General features: G+C 35.3%; 1 protein-coding gene across 3 annotated transcripts; it reads right to left on the bottom strand.

The window, feature by feature from the left end:
* Nucleotides 1–346: 346 nt before the first annotated feature.
* On the bottom strand, nucleotides 347–23,433 carry si:dkey-240h12.4 (death-associated protein kinase 2). Of its 3 annotated transcripts, none has more exons than XM_051873130.1 (12): nucleotides 23,287–23,433; nucleotides 18,158–18,334; nucleotides 16,938–17,159; nucleotides 16,440–16,578; nucleotides 15,771–15,900; nucleotides 11,161–11,209; nucleotides 10,365–10,391; nucleotides 7,322–7,474; nucleotides 7,063–7,108; nucleotides 6,860–6,949; nucleotides 6,048–6,134; nucleotides 347–3,966 (listed from the first exon to the last, which is right to left on the bottom strand). In XM_051873130.1, exons 2-12 carry the CDS (start codon nucleotides 18,217–18,219, stop codon nucleotides 3,886–3,888), a joined length of 1,086 nt encoding a protein of 361 aa, XP_051729090.1. In that variant the 5' UTR covers nucleotides 18,220–18,334; nucleotides 23,287–23,433; the 3' UTR covers nucleotides 347–3,885. The 3 variants fall into 3 exon arrangements, with proteins under 3 accessions (XP_051729090.1, XP_051729092.1, XP_051729091.1); XM_051873132.1 differs by lacking the exon at nucleotides 23,287–23,433 and adding an exon at nucleotides 23,215–23,234; XM_051873131.1 differs by lacking the exon at nucleotides 23,287–23,433 and adding an exon at nucleotides 23,183–23,205.
* Between the last annotated feature and the right edge of the window lie 3,212 nt (nucleotides 23,434–26,645).

Here is a 26,645-nt window from a genome sequence, read left to right as displayed (position 1 = left end):
TTTACAGTGGACGAAGAGAGTAAAGTGAGGACATTTTGGCCGGTCCTCACTTTCTGAGACCCCTTTAAAGGCCTGTTTGAGGGTCAAAACTTGCTTTTAGGGATAAAGTTATATAATTAGGTTAAGGGTACGTTTAGGGTAAGATTTCGGGTTAAGCACAGTGATGGAATACTATCATTAGTAGTAGTAGTAGTAGTAGCATTAGTATTTAATTTTATGTTTTGTCAATTAATTAATAGATTTTCAGCCCTGGAAATCACACTTTTGAAATTCCCTGATCTTTCCTGGCTTTCCATGATGGTGGAAACCCTGATTTGTGCTGAAACAAAATTAATCAGACATTAAATTAAAGGACAAACTGCTTTTAATTTACACAAAGCAGTATCAAAACAAACCAGGACATACATTAAAATTGTATAGGAAAAAAACGCATGCACCAAATTACTCAATGACATTTTTTATATAGCTAAAACAATATTATCAAATTATATATAAAAAAAAAAAAAAACACACACCAAATCATTATACAATTGCAAATTCACAAGCAAACGAAACACACAAATACTGCATAAGAAAATTTGATATAGAGAAAACAAAAATCACACTCACTAATCTGACATGCTCCATTTAAAAACATAAATAAACATAACAAAAAATAAAGGTTACTGATACAAACAGTGGTCTGTTGACATATTTGATACATTAAACTGTGATGTTACAACACTCAGGCAAATGTTACATAACAGAAGACACGGTAACATTCTTGCAAGTATATAATATCAATTTGTGCAATATTCACATGACAAGTTCTATAGGCAAGAGTGTAAGAGGGTAAAGTGTTGTAGCTAATGTCTGGATAATGGAAGACTTCTCAAACTGAACAGTGATTTTAAACCTACAAGGAAGACCTTTGAAAAAGACTAATGTGTATATATATATATATATATATATATATATATATAAAATAAAAATATTAGTTAAGCACTATCAACAATTAACTTATATATATAGTTTTTAGTTAGTTATATATATAAATATAGTTTCTTGAGAATGACAGTAAAGGCAACAATTAGTGTCTAGAATAATTCAAGCAGCGTTTCATAAAGCTCAACACCGCATGACACAATTCAAGTACATTTAAAGTGGCTCTTCACACGAAATCTCTGTTGATCACACACTCACTGAGTAAAGTCAATAAGTTGTAAAATTGTTAACTGCTTTACATGTCAAACACAATTTATAACAGCTGTATATATCTGTTCATGTCATAAATGAATACCATCATTGCTCAGAGATGACCGCACTGAAGATGCCTACTAGGTATTAAAGGCGTCAGACACGCCAGCACTCATGCAATATTTCAGCCATGTAGAGAAAAAAGGCAGCTGGTTGAATCTGAACAATACCAAGGTATCAATATAGGGAATACGGTTTGGTCACTGGTAGTCTAATTCAGGACAGGAGAACATGTATTGGTCTAGAATAGATCAAGGCACTCAGCCCAAAAGTCTTTTCTTATAATTTGGTTTGTTTGTTTTTCTTTAGTAAACTATGACCTCGTTTACACCTGGTTTTAAGATCCATCTTGGTTGATTCAATCACATGTGGTCTGTACTAAATGATGTGCAAAAGGTTTCATGATCGGTTCACTCACTCAAGCCATATTCAGAGGTAGTCAGAAACACACGGGACCATGTTGCATTTGTAGTGTAAACGTTAAAAGGATCGTCTACCATCATTGTGTTTAAACAAGGGTTTAAAATTCAAAATTCATTTCGCCCCTTTTAAATAAGTAATAATTTTTATCAAAAAAAAAAAAAAAATCTGGTTAGCTTAAAGTCCAAGTAATCTGCATCATTTTGTGTGCTCTTTTTTTTAAACGTGTTGTGCTTTATCAACATGCAGTAACACACTGACATAGAAAGTGATGCACATAGTCATGAAATCAGAGACCTTTCTTTTGAACTCCTATTGCAAGTTGCTGAATGGATGTTAATACCAGGTATAAATGGGGCTGTGACTTTATTGTGTGTGTGTGTGTGTGTGTGTGTGTGTGTGTGTGTATATATATATATATATATTAGGGGTGTAACGGTACACGTATTCGTACCGAACCGTTTCGGTACAGGGCTTTCGGTATGGTGCACGTGTGTACCGAATGCATTACGTTTCCCGGTGAATTACGACAACGGACAAAGACAGGTGAATAAGACGAAAGCAGTACACGACGAATACAGCGTTGTAGCCTAACCACCATTAACCACCAATAATCGCATTAAGCTCTGCGTTTTGTTACTTTTGATAAGAAACAAAGTGTCATCCTTCAAATTCTGTCCACGAAATTCAAACAGAAAATGCCGTTTTGGCGCTCTTTAATGTGGCGTGACAGATCTCTGTACAGGCGCCTCAGTTCAAACGGCAGCGCAGAGTGAGAGTGAAAGCGATCATCTCTTCCTCTTTAATACTAGTTACAGAATAAACATGAATGAACATCTGAAGGTATGTTAAAAGATACAGTATAACTTACTGAAACAGTCATATCTCGTGTAATCGCTCAGTCTTTCAACGGCGGAAAGACATCACAACAGCTTGTAAACAATATGTCATGTAGCATTTACCTCAGAAAAGCCATTCAGTGTCCACAGCTTGTTAGTTCGCCAGAGAAAAACTCTTTCGCTTAATATATGCACTGTATTACCCTATATATTTTACTTAACCTGTTAGTGATGTCTTGATTATTTAATGTATGTTAAATAAATCTGTCATGAAAATCACATCTACTGTGTATAAATGATCGTATTTCAACAACGAATTGGAGTAAAATTTTATAATTAGATTTTGAAGCTAATGCAAAAACTGCCTTATGTGCAGCTTACAGGTTTGCATACAATTTGTTATTACAGTGTTGATTATTATATCTAAAAAATAAATAGCGACTGAATTTAGGCTAATAGTTTGGGCTCTGTTGTTAACCTTTAATATTATAGTATCCCAATGTTCAATTAAGGGCTCCCAACATAGTTTATAGCATTAGCAGAGATATTTTTTTTTTATCCTTAACAAACATTTAGTTTTAATTTAATTTAATATATTTAAAGACAGAGACACAATTTGTTTAGTAAACTATTGTATAATAATAAAAAAAGCAATTTTATGTTTAGTTTTCTCCCCACCTGCTGTACCGAATCCGTACCGAACCGTGACTTCAAAACCGAGGTACGTACCGAACCGTGAGCTTTGTGTACCGTTACACCCCTAATATATATATATATAAACACACACACACACTACCGTTCAAAAGTTTGGGATCGGCAAGATTGTTGCAAGATCCTTGATGCACTTTCGATAAATTTAATCGATCCTTGATGAATAAAAAAAGCATTAAAAAAAAAAAATCCCAAAACTTTTGAACAGTAGTATATATAGCTTAACTACATAGATGGTCCCTATAGTAACTTTGCAATCCCACTGAAATCTGAAGTAGAAAAAAAAATAGTTCAAGGTAAACTTAATGTCGTAGGAACCTCCTTCAAGACACCTGACCCTCCTGTCAACAGCACTTCAGGTAAAAGAATCACACTCAGTCTGTCAGAGGTAGAACTCTATGAACATGCTTGCATATTAGTATAGAAAACCACATTGACCCCATGGCCCCATCCTTCTTTCAGATGATGTCATCCATTGTAACTGGATGTGTAGCTGGTGGTTGGGCAATCGCATACACTGAGGTTCAAGGCCTTTGAATGAGAGAAGAGATCCTGTGGATTGCGGCCTCTGTCTCCCCCTCTTGGCATCTTGGCACTACAAAGTACTGCAGATTGAATGAGCGCTGCCGCCTCGGTACAGGGAGATGCTTGTGGTTGTGACTCCCTCTACCGGTGAGATTTATGAACTGCTACTAAGACGTCTGCGTAAGAGAGACGCAGGTTTTGTGCCTGTGTCCTCCTGATCGCTCTCACAGTCTCTCTGATTGGAAAACACCGGGAAAATGAAAAATAATCTTTAAATAATATTATTATTGTGTTATATTTCATTTTCATGTACAGTACTGTGCGAAAGTCTTTATATTTTCACAAAAATAAGTCAGTTATTTATATCTTTTGCTGTAATGTGTCACTAGGAAATATCAGTTTACATTTCCAAACATTCCTTTTGCCATTAATTGTAATAATCCACAAAGTGGGATTTTTGTATGCACAAGGAGTCTGACAACAGAAAAAACTGAGACAGACTAAATCCAGAAGAACTGTGGCAACGTCTCTAAGACGCTTGAAGAACATACAAAAATCTCACTGGATTATTACAATTAAAGGATTAGTTCATTTTACAATGAAAATTACCCCAAGCTTAACTCACCCTCAAGCCATCCTAGGTGTATATGACTTTCTCAAGAAAGTGCTTCCATCCACATCCATCCATTATAAACATACTCCACACAGCTTCAGGGGGTTAATAAAGGCCTTCTGAAGTGAAGCGATGCGTTTGTGTAAGAAAAATGTCCATATATAACAAGTTATAAAGTGAAATAAACGCAGAGCCGTGTAGAGTTTGTTTATAATGGATGGATGCACTTTCTTGAGCCTCATACTCATTGGTCCCATTCACTGCCATTATAAAGCTTGGATGCGTCAGAATATTTATTAATATAACTCCGATTGTGTTCATCAGAAAGAAGAAAGTCATATACACCTAGGATGGCTTGAGGGTGAGTAAAGCTTGGGGTAATTTTCATTTGAAAGTGAACTAATCCTTTAATGGCAAAAGGAATGTTTGGAAATGTTATTCTGATATTCCTACTGACACACTACAGCAAAAGATATCAATAACTGGCTTAAAACCTGTTTTTTTTTTTTTTGATGAAAATACTAATGTGCCTAAGACTTTGCACAGTACTGTATGATTTCATTACTGACTATTACATTAATGCAAATGTAAATGACAGCCACTATTAAGAAAATTTTACAATCCAACTCAAAATGAAAACATCGGGACACATTACAGCGAAAAGCTGAATAATGACAATATTGTCTTGAGCAGAATTTGAATATGTCTCATATTTGAGGAAGTTTACATCATTGATTCTGTTACTTTCCTGTAATAATACTATAAAGCTGCTTTGAAACAATTTCCATTGTAAAAAATAAATATTAAAGGAACACTCCACTTTTTTTGAAAATAGGCTCATTTTCCAACTCCCCTAGAGTTAAACAGATGAGTTTTACCGTTTTCGAATCTATTCAGCCGATCTCCGGGTCTGGCGGTACCACTTTTAGCATAGCTTAGCATAGTTTATTGAATCTGATTAGACCGTTAGCATCTCGCTCAAAAATGACCAAAGAGTTACGATATTTTTCCTATTTAAAACTTGACTCTTCTGTAGTTACATCACAATGATATTACGCAGCGTCTCTCACAAATGTCTCCATGGTTGCAAGGCACACTCCCTGTGCAAGCAGGGGGTCACAGGCGCTGCGTAATATCATTGCGCCTGCTGCACCCATGGTACGGCAGCAAAGTTCCTTGATCATTACGCTGGAATGAGAGTATAGTTCCTAGCCATATCGGCTTATAAAATCGCAACTGTTCATTTTCCGTCGGTCTTAGTACACGATGTAACTACAGAAGAGTCAAGTTTTAAATAGGAAAAATATCGAAACTCTTTGGTCATTTTTGAGCGAGATGCTAACGGTCTAATCAGATTCAATGAACTATGCTAAGCTATGCTAAAAGTGGTACCGCCAGACCCGGAGATCAGCTGAATGGATTCGAAAACGGTAAAACTCAACTGTTTAATTCTAGGGGAGTTGGAAAATGAGCCTATTTTCAAAAAAAGTGGAGTGTTCCTTTAAATAATAAAAAGAGTATAAGGGTGACTTGACATGAGATTTGGTGGCTTGCTGTGCTTAACTGTTCTTAAAAAATGTCACAAAAAAGGTTTTTTTACAAGTACAAAAATGGGTTTTATTTTATTTACCCGCTTAGTTATTTAACTAAAATTAAAAAGTATGTTTGGGGGAAATATGAACCTGTTTTCATGTGATTCTTACCAGTTCTTGCTGCTCCGGACCGCGGGCCTTACACAGTAACTGCAGTTGACAAAACCGATTACAAGCCGAAACCATGTTAAAGGACATCTACAGTGTGAGATGAAAAAATTAACAAGATTTGCATAGTTAATAAATACTACAGTGTATTTCCACAAAATATTTGTCACAATCCAAACAGAAAAAGAGCAACAAAAAGGCATCATGATAGAGTAACAAAATAACTGAGAGTTTCTACTGAACAGCAGGTGTCTCTCTTTACTCATTGGTCTGTTAGGTCAGAGAAGTCATTTGAGTCAGCTAAGGCAGTGTTAGCAACCAGTTAAGACATTTAAAGCAACAGTTTTTACAGGCATTTTTATGGTGCTTTTTTAGAGCTTAAGAGCCCCTAGTCATGACAACAACTGTTGTTAAATGAATTCCTTTACAAATTATTTTATATATGTTTAATGAAAAAAAAAAAGTGAAATGCTACCATTGGCATCACAGCAAATAAAAAGAGTGTGCATCATCAAGAAAGACTCACATTATGTAAAATCTTGGCTGCTAAATAAATGTAAAATCACTGAATTCAGAAACTAAAGGCTGATATGAAGAATGATCCAAAACTTGGAGTTCATCAATACTATAGGAGGGACAGAGACTGACTGAGGGAGACAGAAAGACAAGAAAGACAAAGCATGCAGTGAGAAACGCAGGTAGCAAAGACAGTTGGTCTGCGGGTGACGACAGTCTACACACTCCAGCCAATAGCGAGTTTCTCTGACCATGTTGACAAAACCCACAGCAATGCTGTTTAACAAACAAACACCAACCTTCCATTTCCTCCTCGCATTGAACTTCTTAAAGTTTTTCATGTTGATGGAGGAGCGGTTCCTCTTAGCTATTTGAGTTCTATTGAGAGGCTAAAAGAGAAATGGATTTGGAAAACAGTTAATGAAATAATCCTTATGAGAAAATGACAAATAATTATGCCAGAAAATATAAAAGAGGAAAGGGGAAAGCTTATGCATCTCACCTTAATCCAGGGATGAAAGAGACAGTCTTCTGCTGTCATTCTTTCACTAAATACAAATGCACAGAAGTCAAATAAAAATATTTAAAATATTTATATAAAATATTTAAAATGTATTTATTACACAAAAGATGGTTTAGACAGTTAAAGATTAAAATAGCAGCTTGAAATCTCAACATGAAAGACAGACAGACAGACAAACAGATCATAGATAGATAGATAGTCCCAATGATTCAAATATAATGACTGTAATTCTTGTTACCTCTGGTCTTTAACTAGTAGTTTCTGGATGAAGTCTTTGGCCATGTTGCTGGTTTGGCTGAAGTGGTGAGGTTCAAACTCATAATTCATTGCCACGATGTTCCTCAGCGTCTCTTCATCTGTCTCCCCTTGGAATGGTGACAGGCCACTCAAACTGATGGCATAAATATATGTGAATAACAAAAGTTTTAACTTAGGAGCAAATGTTTGGTTGCCTAGAGAACCAAGAGAGGGGGTAAACACTGCAGATATACTCTAAGTCCTTCATAAAAATCTATTATGACAAATATAGACCATTTCAATGGCTATTCTTCGGCTTAAGGAAGTGACATATTTGTTTAATGCCACTATCCACTGGCACATGCCAATGACAACTGGATTTGCCACAGCGGCATGTGCCAATGGCTTCTGTGCATAAGATGTAATGTTAATAGAGCTACTGGATCAGCAGGAGGCACTCGATGCACAGTGGGATTGCGATAATTTATTTAATCCCGCCATTAAAGGATTAGTTCAATTCTGAGTGAAAATTTCCTGATAATTTACTCACCCCCATGTCATCCAAGATGTTCATGCGTTGCGCCACCCATTACGTTGAAAGGTCGCATGACATAGGCAGAAGTACCGTGGTATGGTGAAAACCTTCATCTAATTTTATCCACCAACTTCAAAATCGCCCGATATTATCGTTTGGCTTAATCTTTGCACGTCCACTTTGTAGACACTGGATCGGTACTTCCGCCTACGTCACGCATGACCTTTGTAACGTGATTGTGTAATGCGTGGCGCATCGCAGAGCTAATGCAAGATGAGCATTTGTGGTTAAAAAGTATATATATATATATATATATATATTTTTTTTTTTTTTAGAAAATGACCGATTGCTTTGCTAGATAAGACCCTTATTCCTCATCTGGGATTGTGTAGTGCCCTTTGAAGCTGCACTGAAACTGCAATTTGGACCTTCAACCCATTGAACCCCACTGAAATATAGGAGTAAAAACCTCAACTATATGGAGAAAAATCCTGGATTTCCTTATTCTTTTCGACTGAAGAAAGAAAGACATGAACATCTTGGATGACATGGGGGTGAGTAAATTATCAGGAAATTTTCATTCAGAAGTGAACTAATCCTTTAAGAATGTCAAAATTAAAATTAGGTTTATGTTGCTGTATGGTTGGATGCTCCCTCAGGCCCGGAACTAACCTACTGAAAAGTTACTTATTTAAAGGATCCGGTAATTCCACATCATTGTTTTCTATTGTTTTTGTAAACACCTTGAATGTTCCATTATCGCTAGACTTAAAAGTATGCACTTGTTTTACCAGATCTGAGATTTAAAAATGGCACCACTGGAATACTTCAAGACCAGTCATGTGCAACTCGTTTGTTGTTTACGTCTTTGAAATGGTCTATAGTTTTCCATCAAAATACAATAGTTTCTACAGGTATTATTCCTGACATATCTCTCCACGATAATCTGGGAGAGGAGAAAATGTTAACATTTAAAAATTACGCACAGCATCTTTAAGATCAACTGCTTTATTCCCGCTTAAAGGATTAATTCACTCCAGAATTCATTTCCTGATAATTTACTCACCCACATGTCATCCAAGATGTTCATGTCTTTCTTTCTTCAGTTGAAAAAAATTAAGGTTTTTAAATAAAACATTTCAGGATTTTTCTTCATATAGTGGACTTCAACAGCTACCAACGGGTTGAAGGTCCAAATTGCAGTTTAAATGCAGCTTCAAAGGGCTTTACACTATCCCAGCTGAGGAATAAGGGTCTTATCTAGCAGGGTTCCAGACTGCAACCAATATGGTCGCATATGCAACCATTTTTTGAGAATGTGTGAGTTAAAATTTGACATGGTAGCATCTGTGCAAGTGCACGGTCATGCACTCAGTTAAATTCGCGCGTCAAGGATGCTGGTGGAAAAGACAAGCCAATGAGCCAGCATACAGACACAACTGATGACGAGTGCACAGGTGCGGACAGGGAGGAACCGAGTGAGCAAAGGAAAAAGATCGACTGGGAGATCTTTATCACTGTTCCAGTAGCTCCCGAAAATAACAGAAATATGAGTACAAAAATACATTACATTTCTCCAGTGTCTGTACTGTATTTTTCTGTATTTATTTTTCTGTTATTTTCAGGAGCTACTGGAACACTGGCATTTTATTTTCGTCTTACCTCCGAATAAAGTAGCAATTTATAAGCGCATTGCTGCTTTGTTTACAGCGGTAACCAAGGAAACGCTGTATCATTTTCTTTAAAAAAAATTTATATATATATATATATATATATATACACATTTTAACCACGAATGCTCGTCTTACACTAGCTCTGCGATGCGCTACGCATTACGTAATCACGTTGGCAAGGTCACGCGTGACGTAGGCGAAAGTACCGATCCAGCACTGTAACAAAAAATTTTTTCAACTTAAAAAAGTAAGTGTTCCTGCTGCCTTAACATTTTAAGTTTAGTCAACTATATTTTTTTAGAAAATGACCTATCGTTTCGCTAGATAAGACCCTTATTCCTCATCTGGGATCGTGTAGAGCCCTTTGAAGCTCCAATGAAAATGCAATTTGGACCTTCAACCTGTTGGTCCCCGGTGAAGTCCACTATATGGAGAAAAATCCTGGAATGTTTTCCTCAAAAACCATACTTTCTTTTCAACTGAAAAAAAGAGAAATACATGAACATCTTGGATGACATGGGGGTGAGTAAATTTGAATCAGGAAATTTTAATTCTGGAGTGCACTAATCCTTTAAAGCCGAAGGCTATTACCAAGCATTCTGTTGGTTATCTACTCCATATCTGGTGTGCTTCATTTCTGACATAACTGATCTCATCCCACGGGACCTGACCTATAAACTTGAGAAAGCACATTGCTTGTCAAAGGGAGGCGTTATTTCAGAGGTAATTTATGTCCCAGTTAAAATGTGAATATCTGGAACAGACTTTTTGCAGAATGATTCATAAAGGATTTGGCTGTCTGGAGTGTTGTCATATGATGAACAATGACTACTTACAAAATGTAGGTGATGACACCAATACTCCTGAAAAACATCACAAGAACATGATTAGTCGCTAGAATTCTGAGCTATTTGACATGCAAATAAAAAATAAATATTAGTAACATAATAAAAATATTTTATAAACTATTTTAAATATATTGAATATTAAAATTGTTTATATAAAGACTATTTATATCTCATATAACTATTAACTTTTATTATAAATATTAAACATATTTTCCAAAAATAATAAAAAAATATTTTAGATATAATTTAATTAATAAAATAAATATATATTTATTAAAATAAATATATAATTATAAAATATAATTCACAAAATTTACATTTTGATATAGAAATTCACTATTTATCTAATATATTCTTTTATATGTCAAGTGACCTATTTGAATTTTTTTTTCAGATTTTGTCAGTTCTTTGGAAACTGAACCCATGACCCCAGCTTTGTTCGTGCCATGCTTTGTCAGTTGAGCTTCAGGAATTATTATTATGCTAACCAGACATGAGTTGTTGTCTTTGGCACAGCAGATGATAGCTACTCCGTTTTGACAAAAACTAAAATAGTTTGCCTTCTGACAAAGTTTCACACATAACATCTATATTTAGTTGCATATAATGATGTACAAATACATATGCACGCTGAGACAGACGCACACACTTAAACAAGCACCTAGGGATATCTGCGGAAGGCAAATCAAGTCTAAGCATGCCTAAAAACTCCCTTATGCACACTAGCATTATATTTGCATGTACGTTTGAGTGTTTGTTACTAATTTAACCAGGTAAAACTTACCACATATCTGCTGCTGTACCGAGAGGCTCGTAGTTGATGATCTCAGGAGCTGAAAAAAAAGGAAAGATTTAAGTCAGGAAAAAAATAATGTAAAGTTAAAATAAAACTTTCCAACTCTCCTGTTGGCTCTCATAAAGCCCTCAGCATATTTTGCAGTTGCAACAGTGCACTAATCTCATTTTATTACATTAATCATAAGTTTGAGAGAGCTTTGGCCAGACAGAAGCAAGCATTTTTGAGAAGTCAAACTCAAAAAAATTCATACCATTAAGTGCATTCTTTGAGATCAACAGCACATGTTCATGTCCTCACATGAACCACAGCAGATTGTGCTCTGTTCCCTACTGAGTTTCATATGAACAAAGCTTCACTTTACTTTACATTACGTTTAAAGTAGCAGACTAACAGACTGCCATAGTTAGCATTTTCAGAGATGAAGGCGTATTCTGTTAATCTCTAATTGTTTTGTGACTGAAAATGACTTGAAGTAATAGTTTAACCCCCCCAAAAAAAAAGGACACACAAACAGACAAAAGGTTTAGAATGACATGAGGATTAGTAAATGATGAGAAAATTTTAATTTTTGGGTGTGGATAAACCTATTAGTCTATCAAATGAAAGTGTTTTTTTAAATGACAAAGTAGTGGTGTTAACTTAATCATTGAGGATAGGTTCAGCCATAAGTAGGGCAGACTCAGGAACTGGTGAGTTATTGAGATCACAATTCGGCCTATCACTACATGTGCTTAGAAAACACTTAACCTCTAGTTGTTCATAAAGGATGTCCTCATGATAAGTAAAGTGCTAGTCATTGTGAACAAAGGGGACAGCTTAATATCAAGTAGCATACTACTTTTGCTTAGGCTCATGTGGGGAAAAAATGATACTTGCATTGCCCAATACCAATATTCACAGTCTTCTACTTACATTTACATTTATTCAAAAGGGTACAACAATATTTACAGGAAATATAATGCATTTTTAAAAAAAGTATTTATTTAATAATAGACAAAAACTAGTCAAATTATTAATAATTCATTTATTAAATGTATCTACTAAATTATAAATAATGTATTATTTAATATTAACATTAATTATGCATATTTAAAAAACATCTATTTATATAAAGTGTATTTATATCTGACAACAGCTAGTAAAAATATTATTATTATTATTATTATTATTATTTAATAATATATTAATTACATTTATTTATTGAATAAATTATTTATAATTTTGTATTTAATATTCATACTAATTATGCATATTTAAAAAAACATCTATTTATATAAAGTGTATTTATGTCTGACAACAGCTAGTAAAAATATTATTATTATTTAATAATATATTAATTACATTTATTTATTGAATAAATTGTTTATAATTTATAATTTAATATTCATATTAATTATGCATATTTAAAAATCTATATAAAGTGTATTTATATCTGACAACAGCTAGTAAAAATATTATAATTATTTAATAATTTTTCATTAAATTTATTTATTGAATACATTATTTAGCATTTATTTTTTAATATTCATATTAATTATGCATATTTTTACTGCTCAAATCAAATGATTTGGCTATTTATTATTTTGCCAGAAACCAAAATTCAAATCTGTTCTGCATATCAGTATTAAAAATAATCCCTATTTGTATTGGTTGTAAAAATAATATTGCTCTCTAGTCTCCTGAAGTACACCGTTTGAGAGTACACGGACACAATATATATGCATGTCAAGGTCAATATTTAAAAGAGCACAGATAAGAGTAGCAGGCCAACCAGAGAATGTGTGTGTGTGTGTGTGTGTGTGATATTTCAGTATGTTTTCTGCACACACATTGTGTTTAACGGAACTGATGAGCTGTTAAATTACTCAAGGACATTTCTGCAGTACATCAGCAGTGAGATCACATTTGTGATCTCACAATAGTTATTTCTGTTCCTGACCACTCATTTTTTTAGCTGAACTGACGCAGCGCTGCCATCTGAAGTTAGACCGTCTCCATGGAGATGGCTAGAACTAAAAATTGTGCGTATTGCTAAAGGCAGGAGCCTACCGCATGCAGAGACAGAGGCAGGTGTTGAGTCAAACACACGCAGATGCAAACCAAATGTGCAAACAAAACAAAAAAATACTGTACACAGTTATATAAATGCAGATGCTATTAGCTTCAACAGTTACAAAAACACACACTCAGCTGTTGACACATTTATTGTTAGCTGCTTAAATAACAAAACTGGTTTAACAGCACAGACATCTGAAGGTAACTCTTATCACCCCCTCATTGACAGAGGTTTTTTACCACCATATATGAACATTAAGTATACAATACTGTTCAAATATTTGAGGTCAGCAAGATTTTATATTTTTTAAGAACATAATACATTCAATTACAGCAAATATGCTTTAAATTGACAGGAAAGACTCTATTTAAAATAAATTCTGTTCTTTTGAACTTTTTATTAAAGGTAGGGTAGGCAGTTTTTTTCCAGAAACACTTTTCATTATACTGGTTGAACGTCTATTCACATCCTGATAGCAATAAATAATTAAAGTGGCCTAAATGTAATATAATATAATATAATATAATATAGGGCTGCACGATAATGGTTAAACTGATAATCACGATTATTTTGCTCAAAGTTATAATCACGATTATTCTATCAAAAATGGCAATGTAGTTATGGCAATTTTTGCACGTTCTTTACCAACCTACACTTCACCCAAAAGGCCTGTAGGTTGCACACCGACTTCATTTAACCAACTATGATAACTTTGTTAGATGGTAAATCAATACAAAACACATGGTTTTGCTGAGCACTTTGTAATCTGTATTCACATTAGATTTTTAGAGCAACACAATTCATTTGCAAATGAGACAAACCACAGATTCAGATTGCCCTGCAAATTCCTAAAGCAAGAATGATGGTCTTTGATATATAAAACTGTCCCTGGCTAGGGACATTCTAAAATGCTTAACGTGAAAAACGCTTAACGTGGCTTAATGTACTAAGACAGTAATATTAACAGATCAAACTCAGTAAACATCATACTAATAAACCATACTATGTACAGCAAAGCAGATGAGCCCAGAATATGAACGCAATTCATTTAATTACACGTTAAGTGTTTTCCTCCCATAAAAAACGCTATAAAGAAAAAGCTTAACGTTATCTTCAAAAGATAAAACAGTGAAACTCAATATTATTTCCAATAATTCCAAATTATGTTCATTTTCCCGACTGAATTGTCACATAGGTTGCAAAAGTGCATTTATTCTGCAAACAGTGAGGTGGAGATCCATGTTGCATTTGTTGAAATTCATCGCTGAAGGTTTAATCATGGCAGATTTAGTCACACAAATAGTACAAGTGGCTTATGAAGAAACAAAGACTGGCTGTATGACACTTTCATTGAAGCAGAATCTCGTTGTGGAGATCGCTAAACTCCAGTTTGTCTTTAGATCATCGACGCTTCTTCCGCATTTAGAGGGAGCACATACACAGAGTTGCCAGATTGCACAGATTAAGTAAAACACCGGGAAGAAAGTATAAAAAACACACGTTTTCAGGATAAATAACGAGCGGGCCAATATCGTAACGATCATCTGTAATCAATCGAGAGCAGCAGATATCGTTATCGTGATTAAAATATGATTAATCGTGCAGCCCTAATAATAATATATTAGTGCTGTTAACGCGTTAACGCATGCGATTAAGTTTTTCCAGTTTAACGCGTTAAAAATATTTAACGCAATTAACGTAGCATCCGGTTTTTTCTGTCATCCTTTGGCTAGCGTTCAAATGCTTTGAAACCATTCAAGCACGCACACGACGCACAGAAAAACTCGCGCCAGTATCTTGCGCACAGACAGCGCGCCAGAATCGAGTTCTCTTTCGCGCTTTAACCAACAATAACAATAACACACACAATACTTAAAAAAATGTCAGTTTTGACGAGTATCGTCTTAAACGAAAGTAAAAAGTTGTGAGAAAGTGGGACACGTGTGAGATCCTATCCGCGTCATGTGCAGCGACGGCAGCTCTTAAAGTGACAGCAGCCACTTTGAAGATAATCAAAGAACAAAGGTAACACAGAAAATGACTCACTGCTCTTGACTAAAGAACTTTTGTAGCTTTAATAAGGATTAATCTATATTTAATTTAGGCTATAACTTATGCTGTGCAGACTGTTTGATAACTTTATTCAATTTCATAATGGCACTTTGCAGATTCTACTCTGAGTGTGCGCGTTCATGTTTTTTGGAGGAGGCGTGGGATCTTATGCTTTCAAAGCTAGCTTGCTATTGCTAGCCTCTCCAAAATTGCCTACCCTACCTTTAATAGCAGCATTTATTTAACATTTGAAATTGTAATAATATTTCACAATATTACTGTCGTTTGGATCAAATAAATATAGCCTTGGTGAGCATTCAAAAACATTAAAGTCTTACCGACCACAAACTTTTGAATGGTAGTGCATATCTCATGCTTGTGGTATTGGACAAGCATTCAGGTCTGCATTTGCATATTTGCATAGGTTTATGGCCTTTAAATGCACGCATTTGCTTGAAGTCAAAACCACACAGACTGAACCACTCACCTATATACTGAGGGGTTCCACCTAAACTTTTATACTCTTCTCCTTGAATGAAGCGATGAGCCATGCCGAAATCAATGATCTTGATGTCTGGCTTGGGAGCGTGCTTGTCCGACAACATGATGTTTTCCGGCTGAAGAACAAAAAGGAAGATCAAAATTTGTCTTTAGCCTTATTCACAGAACGTTTATTGATTTTTATTGTAAAATATATGTTTAATTTGACTTGTGTTGAAATTCATTTAACCCTTAACCTAGTTTTTTCTACGTAGGTTTTAGTTCAGTTAAATTCTGATGTGGGTTCTTTGAAAATCTCAGTAAAGTTTGATATAGACACAGATATAAATAAATATTACAGATATTTTGAATAAATATAGTGGATATAAGGCATTCCCACGATGTACACAATCAAAATAACTGGATAAATATTGTTGTGCTTGAAGTGTGAATATTTCATCAGGAAGTGTCTAATTTTGGTCAGAGGTGACGGTTTGGGTGAGAAAGGTACACAGTCTACTTCCTCATTACCATGTTGAAATCTTTATAGGAAGTGACATGCTTGCTGAGTTAAAATTAACTTTTGAAGGCCATTTGAAACTGTTCATGTGGTTGAACGGTTCACTTTTCTGACTATATAGTTAGAGTTTTGCATGCACCTGGGCTTCCTTCCTACCTTCAGGTCAAAATGGCCAATGTTCTTTTGGTGCATGTAGTGGACACCTTCCAGAATCTGCTTCATAAACTCAATGGCCTCCGTCTCGGTGAGGTTTTCTTTCTCAGCAATGAAATCAAAGAGTTCTCCACCCTTTATGCTATATACAAAAAAAGAAAAGAAAAAAGATAAGGCCGACAAGACAGAAACAAACAGGTCATCATCATTGGTGCAATGCAAAAAAATATTTTATTGTATTATTTAAAAATGTTAGGTTTAATTGTAATTTAATTTATGCTATTAATAATTTTATTTATTTTAATAAAAATATCCACCTTTGGTGGAGGGTGAATTTATTTAACTGTCCTGAAAAGAATTTCACAATATAAAAAGAGGTAAAAAAAAAAAAAAAATTCTTTATGTTATCATATCACTTTCTATTGTTTTCTATATAGAGAAGCCTCCTCCATCTTTTCTCTATTTTTATTTTGTGTACCTCAGACATATACATATACTCACAGCTCAATGATGAGGACCACCTCTGCCCTGCTCTCGAAAACATCTTTGAGAGCCATGATGTTTTGATGTTGAAGGCTCTGTAGGATCTCCACCTCCTTCTCCACACTCTTTCTCTCCAGGCCCAGCCTGCTTCCTGCACCTCGCTTCAGCTTCAGGAACTTCCCTGCCCACAGAGCGCCAGTGGCCCGCTCCCGCGCTTCACGCACCTGCCCGAAGTGACCACTGGTACGGCGATAGACAGAATGAACAGAGATAAGTGTTAAGAACAAGGCCAAAGGGCTTCAACCCTGCACCTGGAGGCACACTGCCCTGCAAACTTTATATACAACCAGAAGGACGTGATTAGCTGGTTCAGGTGTGTTTGATTAGGGTTGTAGCTAAACTTAAACTAAACTATTACATAGTTATTAAACAGATAATCATAACAGTACAATGTATGTCTAGTGCACCAGCTTTATATTATAATATAGTAAAATACTTAATATAGATGGCAATGTAAATTATTTTAATTATATTTATTTATTTTATATTTGTTTATTTATTTTAGATTCTTTACTTTTTTCTCAGCCTAATAATAATTTATTATGGATAATTTATTTACATTTTAATGTAATAATTAACCAATTACAACCACTTTTATATAATATTATTTGTAGGATATATTATGATAAACACTACCGTTCTAAAGTTTGGATCTGTATGATTTTTTAAATGTTTTTGAAAGTCTCTTATGCTCACCTATATTTGAGTAAACAGAATAAAACAGTAATTTTGTTAAAGTAATATTATTAAAATTGTAATATACTTTAAAAAGGAGTTTATTCCTGTAATGGCAAGTCTGAATTTTCAGCAGCCATTACTCCAGTATTCAGTGTCACATGACCCTTCAGAAATCATTCTAATATGCTGATTTGCTGCTCAACAAACATTTATTATTATCAATCATGAGTTGTGCTGTTTTTTTAGGATTCTTTGATAAGTAGAACATTAAAAAAAAACAGCATTTTAAATTTAACTGTTTTGTAGCGATGTAAAAGTGTTTACTATCACTTTTGATCAAATTAATGCATCAGTGCTAATTAAAAGTGTTAACTAAATAATAATAATAATTTAATGACTCTAAACTTTTAAACGGCAGTATATACCATGGTACTGTCATATTTTCTGTAAGGAAAGAGAATATAGCAGAAAAAAATGAATTGTTTTACATCTCTCTTTACCTTCCCAAAACATTTCCAATTTCATAAAGGTCTTCAACATTATCAAGCTTGAAGACAGCCATGCTGCTGTCTCTCTCTCTCTCTCTCTCTCTTCGTTGTCCTCTGTCTGTGAATGTCCAAAGGAAAGCTATGGGCTACTGTATATTTCTCATACTGAGTTTAGCTTTTGATCCATATCTGAAACACAGAGGATGGTAGTTAGTGGTTTATATCTGTTCCATAAAAAAGCTCCAAACATGCTGAATTTATTTCCTTCAGCATTTAACTAAACTTGCACAATCATTTGGCAAGTATTTGATGACTTTAAAGGCTGCTCTGACAGCACAGCAGAACTAGCTGGGAACAGAAAAGGAAAGATATCCGGAAATTATTTACGAGTCCCTAAAGGGTAAACATCTGGAATCCAAACCCCTTTGATATGCTACATACATGAGAAAGAATGTCGCACTAAATGCTCTAGCAAGTCGGTCACAAGTAAACAAACCAGTCCTTTAAACTTCGGCCAAGTGTAGGTCACAATGTGCAACACAGAGAATGAACATACTTCCTAACAGACCTCAGTCATGGTTATGTTAACACATTCTTAAATAATGAGACCCTTTCCCACATTCAGTTGTTGTGTAATTAGTTTTCAATGGCTAACACAGTTTGTTACTAGGGGAGGAAGAAATTAGAAAATTAATGAGGAGGACTTGAGAGGAGAAAGATTATTTATGGAGTGACAAGATACACAAAGTATTATTTTGGCATATCTATCTATCTGCCTGTCTATCCATATAAGCTATCATTTATCCATTTCAGCTGAGAAAATGTGAGTAATAAATCTAAATGGAGTGATACCAGAGACTTATGATTTCAAATTTCATGAACACAGCCGATGTGGTTCTGTTTATTTGCATAAGCTAAATAATGTAAATGCATCACATTTAGCTTATGCAATGAATGCATTGAGTGCAACTGCAAATGGCAGTTCATCTGATTTGAATACAAGCTGGACAAATCTATCATGTCAATAATTCAAACACTAAAATATGGGATGCACAGAACTGAAAATTATAGGCCGAAACCGAAACTTCAGAATGCACTTGACTGGAAACTGAAAATAAATATTAAATTAATAATCATTTAATCAAACGTACTAAATAATCAACACTCAAATAGCTAAAACGGAGTTGTACAAACATTTAAATTGCACATAAGGCAGTTTTTATATCAACCTTTTAATAACAGCATTGTTTCTACTCAGTTTGTTGGTAAAATATAATCATTTAAATGACAATAAACTGTAATAACTTGTTTTCATGACAGATTTATTCAAACATACATTAAAAAATGAAGATATCACAAGTAAAAATATAATTAATATGTAATACTAATGAGTTTATGTACATTGAATATAGATTTCTTGAGGTAAATGTAATGTTAGGCTAAGTGACACTGTACAGCCTACAAGCTATTTTATTGACGTCTTTCCCCCGTTGAAACAGTTGAGTTGAGACTTTGCTTCACATTAAAAGTAACTACAAAGCTTTTTGCGACTATTGGATGGCAGGCATGCAACAAATATTTAGTGAAGTTTTCATTCGCATCAACAGAAAACAGCACAGACTAAAAGATTTTAGATTTAAGAATCCATACCATTACCGATTAAAATTGAGAAATTAATATTGTCAACCCAGCTCTATAGTTAGCTGTCATGCTTAACTGCTGTAGCTTATATCCACATTGTGCGCACAAAAATAGATACTGAAGAAGCGCTAATTAAATGGCTTTTTCGGTCACGGATTTCGGGCCTCCAAAGCCATTTTGGCCCGTAACCGAAAATAGCTGTTTCGGCCAAAAATGTTTGATAGCCGAAATTTTGATGCATCCCTAACTAAAATGCACATATACTCTCTTATAGACTGCTGAGAGGAGCACCGCTACTATCATTCCTTGTATTTTATTTAACAAACCCCAAATCTAAAGTACTAAACTTTCCTCTTAACAGACACCCAGAACTGTTGCTGTGATTTTTCCAAGCTACATCTTTTTTTGATCATGGAACAACATTCCTGTCCAAGAATGTAGTCCTAACCCTATCACTGCCCCTAAGCCTAGCCCTACCCATAACTTATTCCTAAAATCAAAGGGAAATGATAGGTGAATAAGAAGCCCCTAACCCTTGTTGTATGCCTAAACTTGACAAAAACTGTAAACCTATCCTTCAAATCTGATTGGTTGATTGGAATGTTGCTCCAGGATCAACATCATATAGCAATGCCCTGACAAACCAACAACTCCCTAGCACCCTTACATTCACATATGGTGCTTTTCCACTGCATGGTACGGTTTGGTACGGCTCAATTTTTGGCATTTTTCCACTGCATTAGACGGCTCGGTACAGAACGGTACGGCTCGCTTAAATAGTACCACCTCGGTTGAGGTTCCTAGTGTGCCGTACCGATACTAAATGTGACGTGTAAACACTGCAGATCACTGATTGGTCAGAGAGAATCATCACTACCAGTGTCATTGGATTTGAAACATGAGACACCAAAAACCCGCTAGATTTAAATAGTCAGTAACAGCCACCGCATTATCATTTGTTTGTGCGACTTTTTTAAAAGACTTGGTTTAAACGACTGTCGCGCGCAACTTGAAAAAAAAATGGCTGTATCGTGGTTAGTAGACGAGGTGCAGACTCGTTAGTTGCCAAGGAGCGGATCCACGGCAGTAAAGGTGACGCAACTATATCAGTCTATAATCCCACCCACTTTAAAGCGGCACAGTGGAAAAGTAAACTGAAAGTAAAGCGAGCTGAGCCGTGCCAAACCGAAAAGCGCCACTAGCAATGCCCTGGCAACGAACAAGAACACCCTAGCAATCCCTTAGTAACCACCCAAATTACCCTAATAAATACATAGCAATGCCCTTGAATTGAAACAACTCAGAACACCCTAGCAACCACCTAGCAATGCCCAAGAACACCCTTGCAATGTACTAGTAACCACCCAGAATACCATATAGCAATGCCCTTGCAACAACCCAGAACAGCCTAGCAACCACCTAGCAATGCCTTCACAAGCTCCTTGAAATGCCCTAGCAACAAACTGAAACACCCTAGCAACCATATAGCAATACCATCTTGGCAACAACCAAGAACACCCTAGCAATGCTCTAGCAACCATCCAGAACACCCTACACAGTTCAGTTCTTAGAAGTAGAAAAAAAGAACAAAACAAGAAAGGGAGTGTCTTTTGAAAAAAGTTATTTTACATATCATTAAAGATACAGTCAAACATTAGTATCTACAGAAAACACTCTACACACCCTTGCAATCACAACGCACATGATCTCATGAATATATTTGCATTATTCTGTGATTATATGGCCAACAGCACTTATTTCTGTGTGCCAATGCCAAATTGAAGTTTACAAGGCACACTGGGCATCCCAAGCATGTTTAGAGCGCATGTCAATTGCATTGTTTAAAGTGCATGTCAATTCTGTTTAGAGGGAACGGAACAGAAATGGAAAGGCTGCATCAAACAGTTCTTTTCCAAAATAACACCCCACCCATCTCACTATAGCTTCCTACAGTAACATACCAGGAACACAGCCACAGAGCAGAACAATAGTGCTCATTGCAAAACAAAAAAACTCCCCTTTTACTTCATTGGAGCAACAGTCCCTCAGCTGTGTCACACTCAAAACTAGGCTGAACAATTAGTTCCAGCTTGAGCTAGAAGGCAATGTTTGCATCATTACTGCATTTTGCAACATTTTAGTTTTAAAAATACATACACTATGTACGGATACAGCTTATCTTCCCTCATCTTACGTTAGCTACTTTATTTTGCAAACTCAACTGAGGGTAATGTGTGACTGACAGGCTGCGGATTTGTGTGTGAATCCTGAAATTTGAGCATGAGCATGCTTTCATTCTGTTCTACAAGATCAAAGAAAGAACTTGAAGAGCAATTCCAAGACCTGGAAACTGCCTGCTGAATCTAGGATCAGATCTCCAGCCATAAAACAACCAAAATAATGATCTCATTGTTGATTAGGATCAAAGTCCCAGAGCTTCAGGTTCTTCCCTACAACAACATATAAATGAGGAAAACAACAAGAGAAAATGGTGAAATAAATAAATAATGGGAAAAGAGAAATGTTATATTCTAAGAATGAAGATAACCAAATAAAATTAAAGGCAACATTGTTATTTTTCTACCACACAAGCTTCCAGGAAAACCCCCACAGCAAACAAACTGTTTCGACTTGAATAAACCTGTTAATTTAGATTTTAGGTTACCTCACAACATGTTTTACAATGTGAAGACAAAATTACACATGTAACCAAGAACACATACTTTAATGAAGCGTTTGGCTAAATCAATGTGCTATAAACCAAATATGGTCAAAACAAACTTGCATTTTTATTCCCCCCCTAAATCCAGAAGGAAGATCAGGTCTAATTGTTTACCCTCAGGGCCTGGGAGGTTTTCTAGCCAGACCCTGGTAGTTAGATCCAGGTGATAACCACCAAGACATTCCAACTAGTTGTTTAACAATCTGTGTTACTTGGCTATTCATTTTAAACAACAAAGTCAGTGAAAGTCAACTACAAGTTCTGAAACTCGTATATGGTTTTTACATAGAACTGGTCTTGACAAATTTTGAAAGTGAATGTGAATGAGAAAAAAATGAATGTTCAAAGTGTTAGTTTGCTTCGGTCTGACGATAACAGAAAATTCTAAACGGAATGAAAAGATATCACACAATAATTTTACAAATATTACATTATAAACATTAATAAGTCGAGCGTCTCCTGTCAACTCTGTGCTGAACACGGCCGAAACCTGCATGTGGAAACTTGTTCGTGTCTCATTCTAGCGCGTCGTGTCTGTTCAATATTCCACTGCGATGTTTCTGAGACCCTCATCTAAGCCCCTGAAAGTCTGTCACAAACACGATGCAAAGATTAAATAACTGTCCATTTCCTTATATTAGCAGAACTTCTATCATGAAATGCGACATACGTACAAATTTTTATGTTTTTTCCCTTATCTCCTTACTTCCATTAAGGACAGCCTATTCCTTATCAAATCCCTTGTAACCAGACGAAATGGTTGATTTATGTGACGTACCTGGCACAGATCCGTCAAAAAGAAGTGTCGTGTCTGTTTCACGGACGGTATTTCCTCTGGAGCTCCACTCGCTGCAGAAGCGCTCGTACTGAAATAAGGAAACGCTCGTGTTGACCATGTTAGTGCAGTGCCCGAATGTGGCAAGCCATTTTAACACTATCGTTCTACACTTACTACCATCTGCTTTTATGATACTGATTTGTTGTATTACTGACTTTAATTAATTTCTAGTAAGCAATACAATAGTGACTAGAATTTTTTTAACATCACTAGTAGGCAGTTCATTAGATAAAAGTATTTAATCATTAGATAGTAGCAAGCAACTTATTCCGCTAGTAGTGAGTAGCCTACCAGCAGAGCTATATAATCAATTCGTATGTGGAATTAACAGCCAATCACATTCAACTAGGACGTATTTCGACTATACATTGCACTTATTTCAGTTTTACTAGTTATAACTTCATTAGGTAGTTATTTACTATGTAATTACATGTAAGGAATGTTAATAGAGCAGCTGGAAAATCTATAAATATAGGCACCAGTAGGCTACTGTATTCAATGTATAAATAAAGCTGGAATAAATTATAGTAACTATTTGAAGAGTTACATGTAATAACCCTTTGATGTGTACGATCACACCGGTGTGATCAGTCTTGGCTGGTCCCTGGAGCGTACGATCACACCAGTGTGATTAGAACGTTCAGTGCATCAGGTGATCAATTGCCAAATTCAAATGTGCTTGCGCGCTTTGGCTGGCCTGGCGCTAAACCAGAGACGGACACGTGCAGCACTTTTCATATATCACAAATATGCAGTGTTTAAATACGCATAAGTAATAACAAAACAATACATTTAGAGTTTGTAAAATACATACTGATGTCTATAGAAGCGACAATAACAATCCTTTCCATAATAATTAGACGACACATTTTATTCATGTAAGATACACATTGTTTAAGTAACTTTAAAGTTCACTCTATTTTTCTCCCAGTTCACCAGCTCACTTCCTTTCATGTATTTTGGGAGAAGTGGATGAATTCGCGTGTTGTAAATCCAACAGATCCGATTCTCTGTACTGCAGCACAAACTAACATGGCGCCGCCCATCGCGCATGTAGCTAAACTAAAGGGATCATTATAAAGGGGTTTAAACAGCAAAACACATTCACTTGCACATATTTGACAATCGGAATACCAGATATTTCATGCTATAGTTAACAAATTTGTGAATATTTTGAATAAAAAAGGAAAAATTAAATAAAAGCAGATCATCAGTCATACAGCGCTATTGTGGCTGAGGTGTGTCACGTAACAAGCAATGACGCTACCATGGAAAAAATAAAGCGATATGTTCTAAATAACGGTTGCCTTGAAAAACTCACGCTGGGTGCTCAGCCAGAATATTTTAAACTTACGTGTGAAAGGGTAAATAATAAATAGTAGTAATTAGCATATTAGTTAAAGTGGAATGTGTATCAGAAATAGGAATACTAGTTGGAAGTAAATTGTTGATAAGTGAACCACAGACGCCAATAGAATTTACAGTGAATTAATATTCACTAGCAACAATGGAATAGTTTACCTGTCACCACTGAGAGAGTGACTAGCAAAGGAATCAGTTTCTCATGAATAGTTACAAATGACACTGAAAACAATCACTCAAAATGAACTTTTTATTATTGGAATAACTACCCACATATACAAACAAGTACCATCTAATTATTATATTAGTTGCTATTAAATTACTTATTATTAAATAAAAAATAGTAGTAACATACACTATATGTATGGACTAAATGTTAAAACTGCTTGCCACAGTACACCTCAAATGAAGAACAGGGGTTGGATGTATGTATCATAGGTAACTCTCTCTGCAGCTCCATAAATCCTTTGGAATACGGTTGAGCGATTGACGCTGGAATGATTCATTCAACTAAAACAGACTCATTTGTTCATTTAAGCAGGAAACAAGTCAGACAATTATCGGAGCATTAGTTAGGGTGACCGTAATATTGCACGCAAGAAAATAAGTGGACTCAGCTCAGATCAATGGCTGGACATCTGTTCTTATTTAACCAACGCGATCTTGAAGCAGACGTTTTGAATCAGATGGGAAGGAACGCATCGAAAGAGGAATAATGCGCATGACAATCGCATTAAATAAATCCGTTGTATATCATTTGGTACGCACGACTTATTGTTATTGGTTATTGTCTGGTGCGACAAGTGACAGGCAATTTTCATTCATGTCTCGTGCCGATTTTTATTCTCAATGTTAATGTAAGTGGGCCATCTAGTGGAGGTATCCTGTAACTTTCCAATTGTTCATCATTTGGAAAGAGTAGGCCTATAAAATAAAAACACAAAAGTAGAAATAGTTAAATGAAAATTATTTTCAGAATTATTAAAAACTAAATGATATATGATTTCACTAAAATAATATAGGCTTAATTGATATAGGCCTACAGAAAAAATAGAGAAAGAAAAGGTCAAGAATGAATCTCGTTATGTATCCCTCCCAATACATAAAAAAATGTGTCTTTTCTGTCAAATGTAAAGAAAAACTTGTGGGTGTTGGGCACAGTATCTACTCTTACCATTAGTACACTTCTTTTGTCCTCTTTCTCTTTTCCTCACCTCTCGTTCATTGTGGTCGTTCTTTCTCATCCTGTGTGGTGAGCAAGTCACATGACTTAACTGCCTCTTCTCTCTCTTACAGACAAACACACGCAAAGAGAGAGAGGGGGGGGGGAATCTCCCTCTCACCTTAATAACACACTCACTGCTACTTTCTCATACAAACATAAATAAACCTGCACATATATACATAAACATAAACGTGCACATATATACAGATTGACATATTTTGTGTTGAATGTGGAAGAATTCTACAGACAGTTAAACAAGGCAAGTTAGTGTTTTATTGACAGACATTCATCAACCTAAAAAATCTACAGAATCCCACTAACACTGCAGTATTATGATAAAATTAATCTTTTATTTATCAATTTTGCAAGTTATATTAATGCATGAATATCTTTTCAGAAAATTAGCTCTAAACAATTTGGTAATTATGTGCTGGAAGTTCAAATGATTAAAAAAATCCATAAATTGTGGCATATTTCAGTGCATGGCATGGCATGCATTTTTGAAAATCAATGCAATTTGGTCAGGTTGTTTATTTGAGCTTTAGTACATCAGTTGGATATTTCACACAGAGTTGAAATGAAACTGCGAAATGAAATTTAAAAAAGAAAAAGAAATCTGCACGCAATCACTAGCAGTTTACTATTGGTTCTTTGCTTGTGACCTTTTCTTTGCCGCTTTCTTTCTCTCTGTCACACATATGCATTTAAACAG

The sequence above is a fragment of the Ctenopharyngodon idella genome, chromosome 19 (assembly GCF_019924925.1).
Source record: "Ctenopharyngodon idella isolate HZGC_01 chromosome 19, HZGC01, whole genome shotgun sequence".
NCBI classification, from domain to species: domain Eukaryota; kingdom Metazoa; phylum Chordata; class Actinopteri; order Cypriniformes; family Xenocyprididae; genus Ctenopharyngodon; species Ctenopharyngodon idella.
This window is presented reverse-complemented; position numbering and strand designations above follow the sequence as displayed.

What these genes read in the sequence shown, in the direction of transcription:
- si:dkey-240h12.4 (XM_051873130.1), bottom strand. Translation starts at nt 18,219, where the DNA reads ATGGCTGTCTTCAAGCTTGATAATGTTGAAGACCTTTATGAAATTGGA. An exon ending in GTGGTCCTCATCATTGAGCT is followed by an intron (nt 16,579 to 16,937) that starts GTGAGTATATGT and finishes TTTTGTATATAG; the next exon opens with CATAAAGGGTGGAGAACTCT. An exon ending in GGTGTCATCACCTACATTTT is followed by an intron (nt 7,475 to 10,364) that starts GTAAGTAGTCAT and finishes TTATGCCATCAG; the next exon opens with TTTGAGTGGCCTGTCACCAT.